Source organism: Alternaria hordeiaustralica (genome assembly GCF_023758085.1).
Source record: "Alternaria hordeiaustralica strain BMP 2776 chromosome Unknown scaffold_11, whole genome shotgun sequence".
Classification (NCBI taxonomy): domain Eukaryota; kingdom Fungi; phylum Ascomycota; class Dothideomycetes; order Pleosporales; family Pleosporaceae; genus Alternaria; species Alternaria hordeiaustralica.
Genome location: NW_026056783.1, coordinates 352,303 through 369,404, shown reverse-complemented (window position 1 = coordinate 369,404; position 17,102 = coordinate 352,303). Strand labels below are relative to the sequence as shown.

Below are 17,102 nucleotides of genomic sequence, written 5' to 3'. Positions count from 1 at the left end.
CGCGATGGCGACCGAAGTGCCGTTCACCGCCGACGCCGTACGCAGTATAGAGCTAATTCCTTGTGCACATGCGCCCACCAAACCACCAGCGTGAGTCCGAAACAATTCCAGCCATGCGTTCTTGCTAACAATCTCAGCCACGTCTACGACAAGATCATTACCGTCGCGGTCGGACCGGACAATGCCAAGAAGAAGTTCAAGATCTATCGCGGGCTCCTGTGTCACTTCTCCAGCTACTTCGATCGCATGCTCAACGGTTCTTTCCGGGAAGGTGGCTCAACGTACCTTCGACTAAAGGATACCGACGCCGACACCTTCGACGTGTTCTTCTATTGGCTCAATTCTGGTGTTGTAGGTCTGGCGGACAGCGGAGGCCTTCTGGACTGGGGGAAGGTGATGAAGGCCTACGTGTTCTCCGACTTTCATCAGGCGCCTATCTTCAAGAACGCTGTCTTGGAATCTTTATACACTCGTTGGCTGTCAGAGAATGTGGTCTCTGTCGATGTTACAGAATTCTTGTACACCAACACATCTGAAGGGGACAGTATGAGGAAGCTTATTGTCGATATAATGGCGGCATCGGGCAACTTCAGGGAATGTAAAAGACATCATCTCTTCGATTGCCACAAAGAGTTCCTCATAGATATCATTGTGGGATGTCGAGCTCGAGGCCTAGTCCCGGGTGACGGGTCAAGGATCGATGCAGACACTTGGTTCGTCGACATGCGAACGAGCTTTTGCGAAAGATATCATGTACACAGAGAAAGGGATGCCATTTGAGGAGATTTCAATTCGTAAGTCTAGCTCTCGGATGTGGCAGCTCAGAGGCAGTCACTAATCCGAGACGCAAGTGCACTTAGGAGACGGTGTAGCAAGGTTGTCATTTTACCTTTCAAGTTATGTGGGAGACTTTCGGTCAACAATGCAGGTGGATCCGTTAAGTCTTCTAAGATTGTTGAAGTTGTATTCACTTTCATGCTACGTTCTTAGTACATGAATGAAGTACATCTGAGACTATGTGATCCATTTTGACCGTACCCATGTCGCCCTTCCGTTGTTGCGCTCCATGATCCTGCTACGGGGTAATCGGATGCTCGTTAAATCAAGATACAGCATATATACTAACCGTTGTACTTAAACCCTCATCTAATGACTGACATGTTTTACAGCTACTCATAGAGAAGAGGTGCATGTATACTGCTCAGGTTGGCTAGGTTAGCACAAACGTATCTTCACCTTCACTTTCACTTCGGCTTCTCGGCTAGTGGGGTTTGCTGCCTACCAAGAGAGACACAAACGACTTTTACACCTTGTGAGAACTTTATCAACAACATCTACACCTCCTTCAAAGAAAGCAACTCCAACACTATTACGATGAGCCACCCATTAGCATGGTGCGCACACCCGTGGACCGCGCCTACCATCACCAACAAGCACGACACAGTCACGATCAAGGTTGGCGCCGGCAGCAATATCCAGCAGTATGACCTACATGTCGAAGCACTCAGAGCGCGCTCGCGACACTTCCATGAGGCCCTTTCAGACTCCTCAAACGAGGAGCGCACAGCGATCCACCTCGCGTGCTCTACGCCAATGCGATTCGACGTCTTCGCCAACTGGCTCTACAACGGCAGCCTAGACTCCAGCAATGACTCCAGCTCGAGATACCTCTTCTTATGCGAACTCCACGTATCTGCCGACACCTTCGATATCCCGCTCCTGCGCAACAAGATTGTGGACGTGTTCTTCAACAAGCTTTTGCGCGACGCCCAGCCACTTCCATACAATATCATGAAGTACATCGAGGAGCATCTGAGGGACTCTGCTTTGAGGACCATGATGCAAGACATCATGCTGAACTGCGGTGAGACGGAGGACATGGCCGAGTGGAAGGTCAATCTTGCGAAGGGCTTCAGGATGGAAGGTGGTAGAAACAAAAACGTCGCTGAGACAATTGTCAGGAATTCAGATGTGAGAGAATACTTGGTCGCATTGAGGGGTAAGGTATGCGAGAAATATCACGAGCATGTGGAGAGAGATGAGATGGTCGTGGAACGTGAGGAGATGTGGTTCTTCGACCCACCTCTGAAATAGGCGGGGAGCACTTTCATGTAGTATAAGACGTCCGACATATAGACGATAACAAGGTCAGAATGGAAAGAGTGGGATGTCGTAGTGGAATTTGATACATTCAGTTGTCATATTGTACATACGAACAGGGTGATCTAGCTGAACTCACTGGTACTCGGTCGTAACCTTATAACTCCTGACTCAGTATATGATGAGCTTCTGTCGGACTATGTATCTTGGTATGAAGGACTGTACTCGCAATGCATGTGCGGAGGTTGTGCATACCTGCCCAGGTGGGCAGTTCTTTCCAAGATTTGCGCTGGCCTAACGCTAGTCTTCATTGGGCAAGACCCTGGTTTATCTGACTGACGTCATGAGCTCGCGGTACGGTCTCGTCTCAAGCCGACCTGCTCCAAAGATGGTCCATGAACGTTCCCACGGCCCTCCGCGGTCACTTTCGCTGACAATTGGGGTATATGCACAACCGCAGCCATGCAGTACCGCGCAGCCCTTGGCCGCACCAAACAGAGTGTGGCGTACGAAACTCGTTGCCGCCCAAAGCACTCTTTTTTGACGGCACTCGCTAATCGATGAAGGCGTCGTATCAGTTACGCAGGAAGGTGCTAGACAGCGTTATGGGATGAAGGCAAGCGCAGCCAATCGCGTGTAAGTCGGTATGTAACAAGACCGAACAAGGTGGGCAAGAAGTCCATGGAGTACACCGCAAACGGATCCTTCCGGTCGTTTTGTAGCTCGAGGCTGCTAAGAGACACGTTGCAAAATACAACTTCTTGACAGCATCGCCGCCTTCAACGGAGATTGAAGCGTACCTTATCCAGCACGCGGCTGATAGGCACAGGCTTCTCGTTGACAAATGACACCTCGGAATCGGTACGTTCGTCCACAAGAGAAGCTCGAGATACCGGTGGCGATATCTCCGGATCAGCCGAACGCATTGTCAGCCATTGGGTGACAAGCATACCGAGACAGACTGAACTATGCATCAGCGTTTGTTGACCACAAGGGGCGGATCGTAAACTTACTATCAGCAAGGCACATGAGCAGACAAGCATGGCTCATCTTCGCGAAACTCCAGGCGAGAAACAGGCTGTTGTTGCACAAAGTGACAAACAACATGAAGCCGGAGCCAACAACATTTCGAACCAGCATGACTCGCAAGTTGTTCCGAGAAGATACGGCTCGTCGTGTTCCTTTCATCCAAAGTCGGAGTCTCTGCATTGAAGAGTCGCTTGATGTACCAGCAGTGTCGCTTGCGAGACTGAATATCCTAGGTGCCGCTGAGCCCAGTGCTGGTCGAAGCTGCCATACGAAGATTCCTGTGAGGACAGTGTTCATCAGGATGTCCAGCACGATGATCGCGATCGTAGCCGGCCGCTCGATGCCTATCCTGCATTCGCCTGTCTGGTGGTTCAAGATAGCCATTGGGTTGACAAACTGCCATCCCATGATCGCGAGGAAACCACCCGTGACGAAGATTCCTCCGAAGACATACAGCATATCCCTTGTGCGATCCACAAAGGGAGCTCGTACGATGTGAACGCGCTCCAGCAAGAAGAGATATCTGTACGTGGTTCAGCATCCGGGCTTTGGGTGAGCGTCAAGCACGAGTAAACACTTACAGTGCTATCTTGTCCGCGCTATACATGGCGATGCAGACTCTTATGGCAGCATGACATTGAGCATCCGTTTGCAGACCCAATCCAGCTATCTGTATGGCTGTGGCAAATAGAAAGGCCGAGCAGATGAAGCCTTGCGCGAACACGAGTACATCTGACACCCGATTTTTGGACTTCTGGCCAGCCATGCGGCCTGCTCGATATCCTACCAAACAGTTAGCAAACGTTCTGAGCGACCTCTGGATACGAAACGGGCAACATAGAATTCGAATGCACTTACCCTGGGCCAACGCGAGAACAAATGCAAACAGAATGCATATAATAATCACTGCCACGCGATGTGGTGGCAGCTCGTCCAGGTTGACATGCTTGTGGCTTTCGTCCCGAGTAACAAGGAAAAGCGGAGACATTGGCTGCGCAGCCACACCAGCGATGGAGATTTGCGCAAAAGCAAATATTATCGCAAAGGTAGAAGATCGCATCAACGCTGCCAAGGTGTCCGTTGAGACATGGGGAGTGGTCTCACGACATATAGGTCCACGAAGCGAGCTCTGATCAAGTGTTCAAACTAATTTGCGTATTACGCCGTGGCAAGACTTCTCACTCAACGTCAATCAATCACAACACGGTATATCCTCGATCTATCGGATCGTAGGGCAATATGTCAAGGGCTAGCGCATCAGTGGACGAGTCACCGCTAAAGCTTACTTCAACGGTTCCGACGAGGGGAAGCTGGAGACAACTCCGTAGCGCCGAGCAAGCACCCCGTAGCGAGCCTTCCACGCGCTATGGTGCGGAGACGTTGCGCTACAGCCCTACTACTAGACGCCGTTGGGCTCTAGAAGTCTTGATCCGCTGGAGAGTTTTGACCGCTGCTTCATGAGATGCAGAAGTCGCTTCAGCCACATGTTTGCGCCTTCAAAACGACCACCATGAAGGCTCTGGTTTCCAAATACCATGGTGGCATCTGAACGAGGCTATGCGCGTAAGCTTACGGCGACGAGGTCCGGAGATTCCAACAGGCTTGGATCTCGGGTTGGGAAAAGGACCGGATGCCGCACGCCCCGGGCTTATCATCCAGGGCTGATACAGAGAGAACCTTGGAACCTTGGAAACCTTCGGGACGCGCCCTTATCTCTGGACCCTCAAGATGTCCAGCAGCCCTGTCATCCCGTAGTGGTAGCCTTCGTCATCGTTGGTTTCCGCTAAGTTCCTTCACATGTTATGGCTGTCGTTCCGACTCCACCTTGGCTATGTCACGATGCAGAACAGACATCGTGTAGTGTATGTTCTTCTAGGTCGCTTCACTCGTTTTGCCTCCCAATAGTCTAACTAATCAAGTGTTTGCGGACTGCAATAGGGTTTCGGCCTTCTTTTTGGGCGTGCTCGGACGAAGAAGACCGGGATATCTGGAAGCTGTCACAGGTCAGTGAAGGGTCTACCATGCACCCCTCAAGTATGTACTTTCTGTAAATTAAATCAAACGTCCAAGCCCTTTTAATGGCCTTGGGCAGAGACATGTAATCTTGCCAAGGGTACTAATAAGGAACGACAAGCCCAGTCTCCCCTATCAGCCGTATCCTTCACTCCGCTGGCAATTCACCTACGCAATACCTAGATTCATTTAGATGTTGTCCCACCAATGAGAAGTCTTGCAAACACCTCTGGCGATCACTATGTATCCTTCGACCGTGGCCGCCGCCTTTGTTACTTATTTGACAAAGGTAAATGGGTGGTGATCATCTGTGACTGAAAGTCGTCTCCATGGCTGGCACGCGATGTACTGAGCAGGGTAGTATGGTCGTTAGACGAGAGTAGAACGCAGATACAGCAGAGCTAAAAGCAGCAAGTGTCACGTAGCATACCGTTATGTGTTAGCATGGAGCGCAGGTGAATATGCGTACAAGGGTTAGTGTTTGTTTGGTCTATGTGGAGTACCTTGCTGTACATGGTCGCGCTTCGCTTGGAACGTAACTGCAAGTGCATACACGTGGGCTGCCTCTCCACTACCCTAACAGAACTTCTCCATCGTTCATGAGCTCAAATCAGACTCGTAGCCTTCCCTACCGATAGCCATTGGCTCGATCGATGTCCGAATCCGTCAGTCGTCCTTACAAGAATCGTGTATGTTGGGCAATGCTGAGATTTCATTGTGCCAACAGGCGAATGGAAAGACGCTCGCTCACTTGGTCTACCAGCCAGAAGAAGTATTGGCATCGGCAGCTGCGGTGGTGTCGTCAGCCCAGTTGCCGCTCGACTCAACCGGAGTATCACCCCAACCGCCAGCCGCAGCGGTCGAGCCACCGGCATCGCCCCAGTCACCGCCGGCAGCCTCAGCAGGAGGCTCAGGGCAACGCTTCTCGCCATGACCGAAGTTGTTGCAGTTGCGGCACTTCACGCGGGACCAGTCACGAGGCTTGGGGCACTCGCGAGAAGCATGACCCTCCTCGTCGCAGTTACGGCACTTCATGACACGAGGCTTGTCGCACTCGCGCGACATATGACCCTCATCTCCGCAGTTGTGGCATGCGCGACCAGGACCACCAGCCATGGGCTTACGAGGCTGAGTGCACTCCGTCTTGCGATGTCTGTTAAATGTTAGCTTGACACTCCAAAACGATCGACAAGAGTTCGACTTACCCAGTCTCGCCGCAGTTGAAGCAGGCTTGACCACCAGAGCCCTGAGGACAATCGCGCTTCTGGTGACCCGTCATACCACAGCCGAAGCAGGCACGGTCGCCGCCACCGCCACCTCCACCAGAGGGGCAGTCACGCTTTTGATGGCCAGTCTGACCACAGCCAAAGCAGGCCCGATCGCCGCCACCGCCGCCGTTGTTGTTGTAGCTGGTAGTGTTTGCAGTAGAGAAACCGCCCGCAGAGCCCCAGCCGTCATTGGCAGTAGTCGTAGCGCCGCCGAAGGTGTCACCACCAGAGCCGAACTCGTTGTTGGCGTCAGCAAACTCGTTGGTGCCGCTGAACTCGTTGCCACCACCGAAGCTTGTAGCGTCACCGCCGAAAGTACCAGCTGGGTTCTTGGCCTTCTCTAACTCTTCGCGCTCTTTGGCTTCGGCCTCCCGGTGCTTCTTGGAGTTCTTGTGTCCGTTCCAATCCTTTGTGAGGATCTCGCGGTCGCAGAGCTCGCAAACGGAGATACGAGCAACATGCTCCTTGGCCTTGGGGTATGGGTTGGATACCATGGTCGAATACAGGTTAGCCGGACCACGAGCCATGATGAGGACTGTGGACGATGTGAGAGAGGTGAACTAGACACAGTTCGTTAGCTTTTTGCACTCCAGAGACGGCAGCAGTGCAGTGAAGCGCGACAGACGTCGGTCGAGCGCCTAAAGAATCCAGACTGGAAGCAGCTTGGAGCTCGCGGTCTGCGCGCGGTCTGCGCGCGACGCGTTCAAAACTGAGTGTGCGCACTTGCAAACTTGCGGAGCAGGCTGACTGGGCCTGAAGACCGACGTGTGAATACGCCAGAGGTGAGAGGAACTTACCTTGTATAAGCAGAGTATGCGTCGCAGGCGGTCGACAATGAGGTCACTGTCTCTTGATCGTACAATTGATCTCGCACGTCGTCGCTGGTGAGGTGGGGTCGCAGGAGCGGAGGTGAGAGCGTGGGAAATTTTTATATAGGCAGGCGCGATGCAGTGGACCCTGCACCAACGACAACAAACAGACGAAGCGAGACCGGGTAGGAGCCGAGTGACACAATGGAAGACGATGGAAACAGTGAGAGGATCGCGATGATGACGCTAGCATGCATGACGGGTACCTGCGCAAGAAATGACAGGGCGCCGGGAGATCTCACGGTGAGAGATCATCGTGAAGTCCAGTAGACGTAGAAAGTGAAGGGTAGGTGAGTATGGAAAAGAGACTATTGGCGCTCAATGGCAGTCCTTGCACCATAAAATGATGAGTGTTGACCTGGCTATGCACAACCGAAAAAGACAAAAAATAGCTGTACTGAACATTGAGCTCAAGCACCTGCAGGCATCCCGTCTTCGACTTCCACCTCCTCTTCCGCTCTTTGACCCTCGCTCTTTGCCGGCTCCTTCCAACCTGTACCGGCCTGTACGAGCACGACGACGATGGAGAGTCCTACGGCACAAAGGAACAATGCCTTGAGTGCATCCGCGTATGCCCCGACGGCAACGACCCTGTCTTTTCCTTCCAGCTTACCTACAAGTGCCGGACTCCCTAGTAGTCTCCGAGTGAGCTCACCGCGATTCTTCAACCCAGCCTGCGCAAAACCGTCATCCAGAGATTTGTGCAGTACGCGAACGAAGTAGCCACCGCCAATGGCCGAACCGAAAGAGCCTGAGAAGCCGCGAAACGTAGCAAGGAGAGAGATCACGATCGGGTGCACCTCCGGGAGTGTAAGATGGAGCAGATGGACAAGTGCGTAGTTCGTTGCCGCGCCAGTAACAAGTCCGTTGAGGAACACCATAGCAACATATAGACCCCACGGACTTGTTGGTGTAGAAATGAGAGCCAGGACAGCCATAGTGATTGGAAATAGTGCCATCGCAACGACGGTATGGAGGTAGAAGCTGCCCGTGCGTTTGATATGGAAGACACCAGCAAGAAGACCACCGGTTGCAAAGCCGGCGTTAGTGGGAATGAGAATTGATCCAGCGACAGCCGGAGCCCAACCCCGAACGGCAAGCGCATATACGGGCGTGTAGAAGAGGATACTCCAACGGGCCATCATGAAGCCAGTCGTGCCAAGGCAGGTCAACAGGGTTCCACGAGATCGTAGAACGGAGACTGGAATGACGGGATCGCCAGCGACGTAGGCCTCGTTTAGAACGAATACTGGAAGAGCAAGAGCCGATAGAATGATCGGCGTTGGAAGAACCTTTGGACCAGATAAGCCAAGAAGGAAGAGCACAATGGTGGTGGTCAAGAGCAGGGCTCCGGAGTAGTCGATGCGGGCTAGCTTTTCGCGGATCGAGAGATTTTCATACTTGATGTTCTTTGAAGTATGGCTGGCTGGAATTGAAAAGAGAAGACCCAAGCCAGCCACAAAGCTTATTGGTGCCTGGATGCCAAACAATGGTTTCTGTGGTTATGTCAGTTGAGCCCACTAGATCTCGTCATCTGATAGTGTCCACTTACCCATCCAATTCTAGGCTCAAGCGCGCCCGCTATGACCGCTCCAAGTGAGACACCGACTGTCATTGCAGTGTTTGCAAGGCCCATATACAAGCCTCTTCGTTTAGGGCTGGTCATCTGGATCGCCATGATGCTAGCAACGATGAAAATGCCACCGCCACCAGCTCCAGTTACAACGCGGCCGATGATAAAGTGTTCGAAAGACACAGATGTGGACGTGATGGCCGATCCAATGGCTATCAACATAGTGGAGAAGAACATGCATAACCGTGGACTAAACACTTGACATAGTCGTCCCATCAAAGGGGCGAGAGAAGACATGGCGATGAGATACGATGAAGTAAACCAGCTGGCAGTTTCGAAGGCATCAAGATCAGCGGCGATAGACGATTGGGTCGTTGTAAGGATAGAGATGTTCGTAGCTGTCGTGAAGGTTAGGTCAAGTTTGTTTCGCATAGTTTGTGGAATTTTGATAGAACATGACTTCTGTTGATTTGCCACATTCTCATGCATAGATGGAATTGCACATGATCGAAGGCGGGATTATATGGTGACGAAGCGCGTAGATTTTGAAAGACATACCTTGCAGGAATATCAAGAGACCGACGGAGCCAACTATAAGTGCGCCTCTAGACGCTGAAATGGCCTGTTCATCATCTTTGCCCTCCCTATTCGATAAGGGCGGCGATATCGAAGGCTGGAGCAGGGGCTCGCGTTCTACCGAGGTATTCAAAACTGTCATGACATACGACTTCCAGTATAATGTCAAAAGATAAGGAGAGTGCTATCCAGCGATAATGAACGAGAGAGACTTCGCGTAGAAACGCGTCTGGAGAAGGGAATCATGACGATGCGTGCAAGGATGTTAGTGCTTCCGCCGATGACAAATGCAGAAAGAGGTCGGTTGCCCTTGCCCGAGGGCTTTCGTCCGCATAGACAGCGGAACAAGCGACGACGGTATGAAGCAAGCGCGCTGAAAATCAGTTGCAAGTAGATACTCGGTTGTCGTTTACGAATCGAAGCGGAAGGCCCAAGGCGACGTTGCAGCGCGTGAACCTGTGACATGAGTGACGTCAACGCTCATTGGCTGCGGGAGCCACGCATCGGGGGCGCAACTGCCACCCCGGCCGTGATAGTGGAAAGCTGGCCTCTACAAACAACCTCACCACGACTGCCTACACGTAGTCGCGCCTCTGCTTCCGCCCTCCCGAGATGACGCCATGAGTTTCTTTCTTCGCATCACTTTGAATTTCGACATATACCCACAATGAGGCCACAGCTACCGCGGCGTGTGCCGCTTCTCTTCGGTACGCACCTGCGCAGGCAACGTAGGAAGCTTCTGACTGACTTGTAGACCCGCAGTCCTTCTCTCACTATTCTTATGCGTTTCTTCGGACCAAAGCAAGGAGGCCTGGAAGTCAAGATGGGGGAACACAGAAGGGGGCGCGAATCCACATCAGGGCGTACTGGCCTTCAATGAGGCCACGACGCTTCTACACACGATCAAACCGGCTGCCGCACCATGGTGGAACTTTGATAAGAAGTCTGGCATTTTGGGTACCAGCGCGTACTACGCGAAAGAGGTCTTCTTCCTTCTCTTCATGAATGGCCCCCCACAGCAAGAGCTGTTGACGACGAACCCACAACCGAAGCAGCTAGGGCATTCTCTGTCACAAGCCGTCACCCTGCTGGAAGAGGCAGCGGCTCAAAGGAATCCCGACGCCATATTCACCCTTGCCGAGATGAACTTCTACGGCAATTACACGCATCCGCGCAACTACTCCGAAGCCTTTCGACGATACCACGAGCTCGCGATTTTGAACGGCAATGCATCGGCACAGCACATGGTTGGCTTCATGTACGCGACCGGCATTGGTGGAGCAGTCAAGCAAGATCAGGCAAAGGCTATGCTATACTATACACTGGGCGCCGAAGGAGGAGACGTGCGGTCAGAGATGGCTGTTGCGTACAGGCACTCGGCAGGCATATCTACTCCGCGTAACTGCGAAGAGGCTGTGCATTTCTACAAAGCGGCAGCGGAGAAGGCTATTGCATACATGCGGTCTGGGCCACCTGGCGGCCACTCTATGCCGCGGGAGTCATACAACATCGCTGACGATCAGGGTGGCGTGTATGGCGAAGGCGCAAGTACAAGCAGCTCTGGGCCCAATGCCAAAGTCGCCAGCGCTCAGTCTGATGCCTTTTCTTCCCTCGACGACGTTTTCGAATACATGGATCTCCAGGCCCGGAAGGGCGATGCCAGGGCCACATTCAATCTTGCCAAGCTGAACTACGATGGCGCACGAACTTTGAAGCGCGACCTTCCAGCGGCCAAGAAGCGCTTCATGGAGCTTGCGCGCATGTACTGGCCGCAAAACGGAAAGCCCAATGCGAATGTGTCGCCTACCGTCGAGAAGCTGGCCGCGAAGGCCGCCGGCTACCTTGGTCGCATGTTTCTGCGCGGTGAAGGCATGCCGCAAAGCTTCGAGATTGCGAGGTTATGGTTCCGACGTGGCTTGGACTTGGGCGATGCGCTGTCGCAATACTCTATGGGTATCATGTACCTGAAAGGCCTCGGTGTACCTCAAGATGCTGTAAAGGCTGCTGAGCTATTCGGCGCGGCTGCCGACCAGGATTTGGCAGTCGCACAAGTTCGGCTAGGTGCGCTCTTCTTAGATCAGGGGGACATCGCCGTCGCCGCCAAATACTTTGAACTTGCCGCTAGGCATGGACACCTCGAGGCGTTCTACTACTTAGCTGAGATGACGCACAACGGTATCGCTCGATCCAAGTCCTGTCCTTTGGCGGCCACCTATTACAAGATCGTAGCAGAGAAAGCCGAACTCGTCTCTACGTCTTTCCCCGAAGCTAATGAGGCGTATGCGAATGGTGACCTAGAGACCGCACTCGTAAGCTACATGATGGCAGCTGAGCAAGGCTTCGAGGTCGCACAGGCCAACGTGGCCTACCTCCTTGATCAAGTCAAGCCTCGTTTTACATTCAACTCGCTTGTGCCCTTTATGAAGCAAAAGGCCTCGCTAGCTAGCGACGCATTCCTGGCTTTGGTATACTGGACGCGCTCTGCCGAACAGAAGAACGTCGATGCTATGGTCAAGATGGGAGATTATTACCTGATGGGTCTCGGAACACAACCTGATTCTGAAAAAGCTGCAGCTTGTTACCAAGCCGCAGCTGAGACCATGAGAAGCGCACAAGCCATGTGGAACCTGGGTTGGATGCATGAGAATGGCATCGGCATTGATCAAGACTTCCACCTCGCAAAGAGACACTATGATCTGGCTCTGGAGACGAATCCACGTGAGGCCTATTTACCTGTCGTTTTGGCACTGTACAAGCTTAGGTTCCGGAGTTGGTGGAACACTTTTACAAACGGCAACATCAAGTCCATTCAAGAAGATCCCGGTAAGTCATCATTCTTTGCATCTTTTTTGACATCTGGATGCTAATATGACTACAGTCGTCAAGAAACAATGGACACTCTCGGAGTGGCTGAACGCCTTTCTCGAAGCCGAACTCGCTGGCTGGGATGACTACGAAGCTGATGATTACGACGACACGCATACCGCTGGCGACGACTTTTACGGCGACGGCTATCATGGCGACGAGATCGATTCGGATATTCTGGAATCACTCATCATCTTGGCCCTGAGCGGGGCTTTGGCCTTCCTGCTTTACTACAGAACACAGAGGCAAAGAAGACAGGAGGAAGAAAGAAGACGGCAACAAGAACAGCAGCAACAGCTGAATCAAGGCGTGCCTGTTCAACAACAGCAAGCGCAAGGACAACCGCCACAGGATAGGGGAATGTTCCCAAATCCAGGCGATCCTGAATTCATGAACTGGGTAGCAGGTGGCGTAGGGCACTGATGCATTGTTAGGAGGTGGTATTCAGGAAGTCGATGAGCGGTTACGAGCCAGAGTCAAATAAAATAACGACAGTTCTTCGGCATACGCATCCCGCATCACTTAACTGCATAATGATATCCCGACCTAAAACTCAGGAACGTACTCGCCTTTCATGAATTCGGAACGCTTTTCATTCGACACGATTCTTTTGGACGAACCATTGCTTGGGCTTTGCAAGCAACTTTGGGTGTCCACGTTCGGGTGTTGGTAAGTTGGAAACGCTGGTTCGCCAGGGTTCGTTCGAAGTGGTCGTCTCCACATTCAACCACGATTTCATACAGGCATGAGATGAGTTATCGGAGCTGTGAATGGCTCGTCTTTAGTATTCCATCGCAGTGTCACGGCTTATCTTTGTATAAATCACCCACATCACGTTGCAAATCAGAGGGGAAAAGCACAATCTTTTTGAGTGAATCATCGACCCCATTGCTCTGCAGCGTGGCCAGTACAGTCAACGAAGTTTCTCACATCAAATCACCCCCTAACAAAACGGAGCTGCAGGTGTTATAAAGTCCTCCTGGGCTCACTCGCCACATCAACTCCCACCGCAGGTCGCTCAGTAACATTATCAAGATGCCAGGAATTCACACTTCAAGCCGTCTGGAAGCAGACTTTGCTCGTATAATCACCGAGGTCGATATCGGATCCAGCCTCAGAAACGTCTTTCGACGCAAGCAGAAGCAGAAATTACCATGCCCGAATACTCTCGAAGAACTTCGCAAACTCGTCGACACGGACGACTCCAAACCGGTGTGCCGCTGTGATCAGTGTGATCCACGACTTTATGGATCCTACTGCAATTGCATCCTACGTCTTCACCATCACCCAAAACTCAAGTTCAAGGGTGCCGCAAATGAATTTGGATATCAATGCTACGAGCCCTTAACGATGGCTTCGCGTTTCCGGAGCGAAGCGATGACATTGACGAGAACGGCAGTACGATACTTCGACCGACCCATCGACACACTCAATACCACACAACTCACCGCCTTGAAAAATATTCAAACCTGGATACAACACTACATGTCGCTGATTTTCCTCAACACACCAGCTGGGTCACCTGCCAGTCTCGACGAAGTCTTTCCCATACCCTCGATCCGCGACCTGTGGACGCAGATCAACGTCCTCTTCTTCGGCTCTGACATGTTCTACCGCAAATCCAAATTCCGTTGGCTCAATGAGTTTCACATTCAGTATCCAGACGTGATGGGCGCAGCGTGGCGCGACTATTACTACAATATCACGATAGAGCCGACTCTAGACAGTTTCGACATGCTTGGCACCCTGTTACACGAAATCTGTCATTCATTCTTCCAACAATACTCCTGTCAAAGCTGCCGTAGTCGTGCAGGAAACCTCTGCTCAGACGGCCATGGACGCGCATGGCAAATTCTCTCTTCCGCTATGGAACGAAAGTTCACGGAATTTACTGGGCTACCGATTGACCTCGGTCGGTTTGAGGCCATACGACACCATTGGAAAAAAAGGGCTCAATTGTCTACTTTACACGACTTTGGGGATTGGGAGTTGGAGAGGCAGACCTTGATGCGGAGTTATGAATGTGATCTCAAGGCGGCGGTTGCGTCGCATGTCAGACGAGGTGCGGAGGTTGAAGACTTCCCGTTGAAGGTATATGGTGAGTATTGGTGGGTCGATACGGTGCAGGCGACAGACTTCATGAGAGAGGCCGGGCTGGGACGCGACATGGACATTCAGGCACAGGGTAAGCTCCTGGGAGGAGAGAACTCAGCCTGATGAGATGAGGATGTATAACAAGACGCAATTGACGAAGAGGAGTTAGACGAAGAGAAAAGCAAGAACCGTAGAGTTGTGGCTAGTTGTACTTGCACAGGAAGCAATACGCTCATGGATGTGTATGACGTTGGTACAAGGGGGCACAGTCCTATACCACCTCATACGAAGGCTATTCCCGCATTGTTCTTGGTCAAATAAATTGCAACAGACTAATACCGACGCGTCGCACGTTCTCGCGAAACTCGTTCATATATACAACCCGCACGAAGCCGGAGTGCCACTTATAGCTCCTGCTCATCCTGGGTCTTCTTGCTTTTAGTTGATACCAAGCCTCCGAAATCGCTCCAAGAAAGGCCATTTTTTCCAAGTGCTGCGTCATACGCGAGTTGTCGATGCGTTATTCGTTGCTTCTTGTGGGAGCTGGGTACCAGAGCCTCCGTTCTGGAGGGAGTATTGGCTCCGGTCTTTCGCTTGGGGGCTGAAGATGAATCGATCACTGTATGATCTGGACTCTGGACAGCCACTTGATCATGACGACTGTTTTGCGGAGAAGTCTCTGATGGGGATGGAATCGTTGATGGCTGGATGGTGTCCATCGCGGTCGGGGGTTTCGGAGCAGCTTGATATGATGTAGGTAATGCAACGGCTTCCTCCACGACCAATTGAGTCACAGGCGGGCTCGCAGTCCCATCTCCAGTCATTTGCGTATTCGTCGGGCTCTCTTCTCTGCCTCGTTTCTGCCGGTCTTCGTAGTCAACTCTAGCTTTGTACAGCTCCACCATTACCACGTCGTGAGAGAAAAGTTCACTCGAACAGAGACTGCCAAACAGATTCCGTATGCTGAGTTCGGGTGTCCATTGAGTCTCGTCAACAGTGCATGGAAAGACGTCCCTAGGGCTGAAAGCTCTGACAAGACCACAGAGCTCGAAGTAAGAAGAATGGCGACTGTACGGAAACCTAATGGTCCTGTTGAGTGGCGGTCCGCTTTTCGAAGCTTGCAAAACATTCGATGATAGCACAGAGACGAGGGTCTTTAGGGACAGATCGCGCTGGGTCTCTTCAAACTGCTTTTGTAGTTGCATACCAAGGTCGAGCTTGCCGTCTCCCAAGAGACTCTGCTGGAGTAAGGTGATGACCCTTTCAAGCAACTGTTCATCATTTATGGATGTAGCACAGAGCTCCATCAACTTCTTGACGTCGCCCATACCGCCAGACTCCAGCTCTTCTTTTTGGTCCAAGTCACCCTTTCCACCTCCTGCACCCAACTCGGCAATGTCTTCACCGTTGGCGCGTGTGACGATCGGGATAATGTGTACAATCTTGGCGTTCGTATCGCGGTCTAGGACGGAACAGCCCATGCCGCGCTCGCAGCTGTGAATGCGGACATCCTCCCGAGAAGTCAAACAGCCCGGTTGTATGTGGTTTCCATTCTTGAAACCGCATAAAGCAGGAGCCTCACGGATCTCAAGTCCAGATTCTTGTAGTGCTTTATTGCTTGCTGGCACGTCGAGCCCCGCTTCTCGAAGTTGTCGCTTGTCCAATGCGGACAAGGAGCCATATATGCGTGCTCGGTAGTCGTCGAGATGGATTCGAGAACCCAAAAATGCAGATAACGCTATCCAGACGTTTTCATAGCCAAAGGTCCATGAATGGAAATAGAATATAGTGTCGTCGGAGTAGTCACTCACTTTGCTGAGCAACTCTTGTATACCTTGCGCCTTGCTCGGGAACTGTCGATAGGGCTTTTTCTTCGTGGCAAAGGTCGTGTCCAGATACATGCAGTCTAATTTTCGGTTTCCGAGTGTATACGGCAGAAGTACTGGGTTCTGTATCAACGAGTTCACCCACCATTCCTCTGCTCGAATATCGCCAGTGTAAAGTACTGCTTTGCCACTGCCCTCAATTAGGAACATGACAGCTCCAACGCAGTGGTTAGCATCGATAAGAGTGACCCTGATGCTGTTGCCCGGCGCTAACTCGATTACGGTTGGTGTGTCCAGAGGAAGCGCCTTGGCCAACTTGCGCATGCTTCTATCGTACGTGACATTGCGACTTTCGAGGATGCCTTTGGCGAAGTTGACGCGATAATGGTATTTTTCTAGTCGCAAGAGTATCTACAAGACACGTCAGCTTTTGCATGACAAACATTTTACATAGGTTTGCCGCTTACCTCTTTAGTCGCAGCTGAACAGTACACGAATGGGGCCCTCAACGACTCCAGACCAGTTAAATGATCAGAATGTACGTGACTCAAGAAACATGCAAGAGGCGCCTTATGTTCAGGTTGTTGTCGGAAATAGTCTATTCTGATCTGAGGAAATTCTGCAGTGACGCGTTAGTCAGGGCACTGACAGCTGGGCACGGTGGGGCGACATTTACCGGCTACAATGCCTCTGAACGTTGACATGAAGATGCAATACGGATAGTGTTGATCGTGACATCTCCAGGGATACTCTGAGATCTGGGAACTGGCCGGGGACGATCAAGCGGGCATCGAGCGCGATGATAGTGAAGGCAGCCCGAACGTGAGCTACGTGCAGGTGGTGGGGAGGCGCGTCGAGGTTAGCGCGATTGCGACGCGGGCAGTCGCGT

General features: G+C 52.0%; 6 protein-coding genes across 6 annotated transcripts; 2 read left to right on the top strand and 4 right to left on the bottom strand.

Moving 5' to 3' along the window:
• Window positions 1-4: 4 nt before the first annotated feature.
• J4E84_006052 (uncharacterized protein) lies at window positions 5-2,094 on the top strand (the record flags this gene model as incomplete). Its single annotated transcript, XM_049388644.1, has 3 exons — window positions 5-90; window positions 138-472; window positions 1,289-2,094. The coding sequence occupies 3 exons, from the start codon at window positions 5-7 to the stop codon at window positions 2,092-2,094; spliced, it is 1,227 nt and encodes a 408-aa protein (XP_049243543.1).
• A 785-nt stretch (window positions 2,095-2,879) lies between these two features.
• J4E84_006051 (uncharacterized protein) lies at window positions 2,880-3,736 on the bottom strand (the record flags this gene model as incomplete). The annotated part of the gene is made up of 3 exons (XM_049388643.1): window positions 2,880-3,061; window positions 3,330-3,652; window positions 3,711-3,736. 3 exons carry the CDS (start codon window positions 3,734-3,736, stop codon window positions 2,880-2,882), a joined length of 531 nt encoding a protein of 176 aa, XP_049243542.1.
• A 2,162-nt stretch (window positions 3,737-5,898) lies between these two features.
• Window positions 5,899-6,937, bottom strand: J4E84_006050 (uncharacterized protein; the record flags this gene model as incomplete). The annotated part of the gene is made up of 2 exons (XM_049388642.1): window positions 5,899-6,295; window positions 6,348-6,937. The coding sequence occupies 2 exons, from the start codon at window positions 6,935-6,937 to the stop codon at window positions 5,899-5,901; spliced, it is 987 nt and encodes a 328-aa protein (XP_049243541.1).
• A 752-nt stretch (window positions 6,938-7,689) lies between these two features.
• Window positions 7,690-8,894, bottom strand: J4E84_006049 (uncharacterized protein; the record flags this gene model as incomplete). The annotated part of the gene is made up of 2 exons (XM_049388641.1): window positions 7,690-8,775; window positions 8,832-8,894. The coding sequence occupies 2 exons, from the start codon at window positions 8,892-8,894 to the stop codon at window positions 7,690-7,692; spliced, it is 1,149 nt and encodes a 382-aa protein (XP_049243540.1).
• Window positions 8,895-10,095: 1,201 nt separating this feature from the next.
• On the top strand, window positions 10,096-12,716 carry J4E84_006048 (uncharacterized protein; the record flags this gene model as incomplete). The annotated part of the gene is made up of 3 exons (XM_049388640.1): window positions 10,096-10,135; window positions 10,191-12,251; window positions 12,307-12,716. The coding sequence occupies 3 exons, from the start codon at window positions 10,096-10,098 to the stop codon at window positions 12,714-12,716; spliced, it is 2,511 nt and encodes an 836-aa protein (XP_049243539.1).
• A 2,075-nt stretch (window positions 12,717-14,791) lies between these two features.
• On the bottom strand, window positions 14,792-16,537 carry J4E84_006047 (uncharacterized protein; the record flags this gene model as incomplete). The annotated part of the gene is made up of 1 exon (XM_049388639.1): window positions 14,792-16,537. One exon carries the CDS (start codon window positions 16,535-16,537, stop codon window positions 14,792-14,794), a length of 1,746 nt encoding a protein of 581 aa, XP_049243538.1.
• Window positions 16,538-17,102: the final 565 nt, after the last annotated feature.